This window comes from Branchiostoma belcheri, unplaced genomic scaffold (genome assembly GCF_001625305.1).
Source record: "Branchiostoma belcheri isolate BF01 breed outbred unplaced genomic scaffold, Haploidv18h27 scaffold44, whole genome shotgun sequence".
In the NCBI taxonomy this organism is placed as follows: domain Eukaryota; kingdom Metazoa; phylum Chordata; class Leptocardii; order Amphioxiformes; family Branchiostomatidae; genus Branchiostoma; species Branchiostoma belcheri.
This window is the reverse complement of record NW_017804065.1, coordinates 1,261,793-1,265,101: the sequence shown is the minus strand read 5'-3', so window position 1 is coordinate 1,265,101 and position 3,309 is coordinate 1,261,793. Positions and strand designations below refer to the sequence as shown.

The 3,309-nt window shown below is 41.3% G+C and overlaps 1 protein-coding gene across 13 annotated transcripts in view; it reads right to left on the bottom strand.

Moving 5' to 3' along the window:
- Nucleotides 1–3,309, bottom strand: part of LOC109478479 (actin-binding LIM protein 2-like) — a 65,800-nt gene that overhangs the window by 22,284 nt on the left and 40,207 nt on the right. For 11 of the 13 annotated variants that reach the window (XM_019780016.1, XM_019780017.1, XM_019780020.1 and 8 more), the window contains one exon: nt 2,762–2,914. The exons of 1 other annotated variant lie outside the window; for it this stretch is intronic. In XM_019780016.1, coding sequence (XP_019635575.1) covers nt 2,762–2,914 — 153 coding nt within the window. Of the gene's footprint in view, nt 1–270; nt 537–1,337; nt 1,449–2,104; nt 2,291–2,761; nt 2,915–3,309 lie in introns of those variants that run through there. One more of the 13 variants, XM_019780030.1, reaches the window with a different exon arrangement.

Here is a 3,309-nt window from a genome sequence, read left to right as displayed (position 1 = left end):
GACGTAGTCTTAACATATAAAACAGGCTGCACCCATAGGTAGAACTATGGTAACCATGATTACAATTCTGGAACACAAGGAAAACACAGAAGAGGCCAAACAGTGAAGTGGTACAGGAAAGAAGCCCTGAGAGTGTAGTTTGCTATAATTACAGTCAGAAATGGGCATTGCAAGAAGACCACTCATGTGACCAATAAAATCTGGTTATGTGCACAGGTGGTCACTATAGACAGGATTCTTACTACTTGTGTCGAGGGAAAATTATTTGAGGGACCATCAAAGTAGTCACATTGGGCATGTAGTTCTTGTGTAAAAGTGCTCAGTTGTACAGGTATTTCTTATGGCACACATTAAGAAGGTTGAAAGACTAATATCTACTCTACCCTCTATGACAACCTTACCAACACTTGTAGAAGGTGAGTAGACAGAGCCGAGAGTTTTCCTCCCCATGGAATAGGAATTTTCATACTCAGCCTCTCCAGGCCCCGTGCCAGAGGGGAAACGTTGTTGCTTTATAACATTTCTTAGGAAAATGTCTGAAAAAACGAGCTATGGCTGTAAGGTGCTGAGACAAAAATAGACAGACACACAGGGAGGGAGGGAAAGTCACAAACACAAAACTGTGGAAAGGAAAATGAAAGAGAAATCATGAAAACAGAAGAGAAATGCTGAGTGAGAGGGTGAAAGAAGGAAAGTAATACAAAAAAAAGGTGAAAAAAAGAGTAAAATGGAATGATTAAGAAAACTTGCCAAAAGCTGCCAACTCTACCAAGGAGTGACTCTGTAATGCACTAAATTACATACTACTGTAGGCATGTAAAGATGCACTGTGAGATCGCTCCACCTAAGGCATTGCCAATAAGGTAGTACTTATCCTCAGCACTTTACAACCAAAGCTTCACAGATGAAGAAAAAATACAAGGAAACAACAATTTGATTTGTGGGTTCTCGGATTTGCCTTCTTTTTTTCCGACCTGCATAAAGACATCAAGTTCAGGGTCAGAATCACCTCCAAAATACTCATATTTCAGCTCCAAATCCCTTTTGAACAAATCCCTTGCCTTGTAGTTGTTACGATTTTTCTATTATCAATACAGAATAATGATTGATTTGATCAAAAGATTTTTTAGAATTATAAACCAGCTTAGTTTGTTGACTTTGTTGCTTTTATGGTTTCTGTAGTGTTTGGGACCATCACAGGATGCCCAGGGCCTGTTTTTCCCCCTTGCCTGCTTCATTGACTTCCTGCAAAAATTCGAGAACCAACAAATCACATTAGTGTGGCTGGAGGAAACAGAAACTGAGAGAAGCCACAATGTCCTTGTGTCTGAACCTACCTTCTTCATCTTCAGCCTCCTGGGGAGGCCAGAAAACATCGTCTGTCTGTGTGGGACTCTTACCGGAGGGAAAGCGCTGCAGGCTGGCTATGAACCCCTGACTTAAGGGGGCTGCAACAACACTGGGACATGAGAACACTGCATCCAGGTCTCAACTACATCTCAACTGTGGGTTAGCCACAATTCTATACAGCTGTGTGTCAGACTTCAAGTCACTTCAAGTATGTTACAGGTCATAATTTCACACTTTTTTTGCTGTTATGATGTTGGTGTCAATCGACAGCATTCGAGATGAAAATTTTTGCAAATACAAACATGTGGTAAATGTAGTTCTGAAGACTGGTACATGGGTTAAATTCTAAAGGATGTACATCTCACACTGTTTGTCTACGAGAGCATAGAGTCAGGTTCTGAGGAGCTAGGTTATGGTTGGATGCAGTGTACTCAAGTGGATAACAGAAACGCCTGCTACAGTCCCTTTATTCCACACACAAATGTGCTCTTTATATTAATACTTTGTTTCCAAGACCATATAACACAGGTCAACCAGCCATCAAATTAGTAAGCGTAAAAATGACATTTTGACAAGCACAGTCCAAAATGTGCATTTGGACATGATTGCAGTTTATGTAAGTCATCCAAATTAATATGAACCAACCAGAAGTTGTGATCAGATTTTCAAATAATTTTAGAACTGATAACAAAATGTTTGTGTTTTTTTCTGGTGTGAAAAAAGGGACTTTCTGCTGGCAAAGTCAGACTCCTACCTGGCTCGTAAGGCAAAGGACTACAGAACTCTGGAGACGAGGCATCTCCAAACGGAGAGGTCGGAGGTGAACTGATCCAGCTGTCCCCCAGGGACTCCCTGCTGTCTACACTGGGAGACCCCGCAGGAACCCTCATGCTTCTGATTATTTCCTCACGACTAACCTCCGAGCTACGAGCCTTGACAGCTACGACAACGAAAATGGTGATCGGATTCAGCAAAACATTACCTGTACCTCTCCTCACAGTACTCTTACACCTGTTGATACTTGTTTGGAGTAAAACATTTCTAACTGATAGTCATATAAAAAAGAGAATTTGTCAGCTATTACCTTGTAATAAGCACCAGGGACAAATTTTTGTCAAACTTTTTTCTCTGCCTGCACAGGGGCAATAGGTAGCAGCAATCTGCTGAGAGTTCACTAATCTGCAAGAAGTGCTGCAACAAACTTAACTGTAGTACATGATACTACATGTTGTACTGATAATCCTGAGGTCCTGACAGTATTTCTCAGATAGGAATGGGTGTATGGCCACAAGCTCTTGGGGAGAAGACCCAATCAGCCCCTGACAGCAAGAGATTGTGGCCAGTATATGTACACCTTTTCTATTGTAAATGGACTAAAGAAAATAGAGTCATGCTGTGTGACATGTATTACCTGTGGCAGCAGGAGAAGGTGGTCCTGGCCAATCGTCTCGCTCGATTCTGGATGGGAAGTCGGGCTGCGGCCGGAATCCGCTGGGGTACCGGGTCGCCTGCACAATGTCATCATCAAGCTTGGCTGTCTTCTTCTTCGCATCCTCGCTTTCATCTTCACAACAGGAAAGCAGCAGGAAGTTATTAGTATTTTTATTTCTCCACAAAATCATGTTCCCTTGTATCTGGTCCATTTTCCCCTACTGACCCTTAATGCACAGCATACATTGCATACTTGACATACATGTATAATAATATATGAAAGTCGGGTCACCATTGTTTTATTATTCATGAATTAGAGGATACCACTCTTATGCAGTAACATTAGACACTTAACTTGCATACATTTGACTTTTTGCATCTGACTTGTACAAATAAGCACACAAATGAAGGGATAGGGAATAAAACAGAATCATATTCAGAGGGAAACCTGTCATGTACAAACATACAAACATTAGTATGAGGTGGGAAAGCTTACAATTTTGTTCCTGACTTGAACTTGTGCTGATA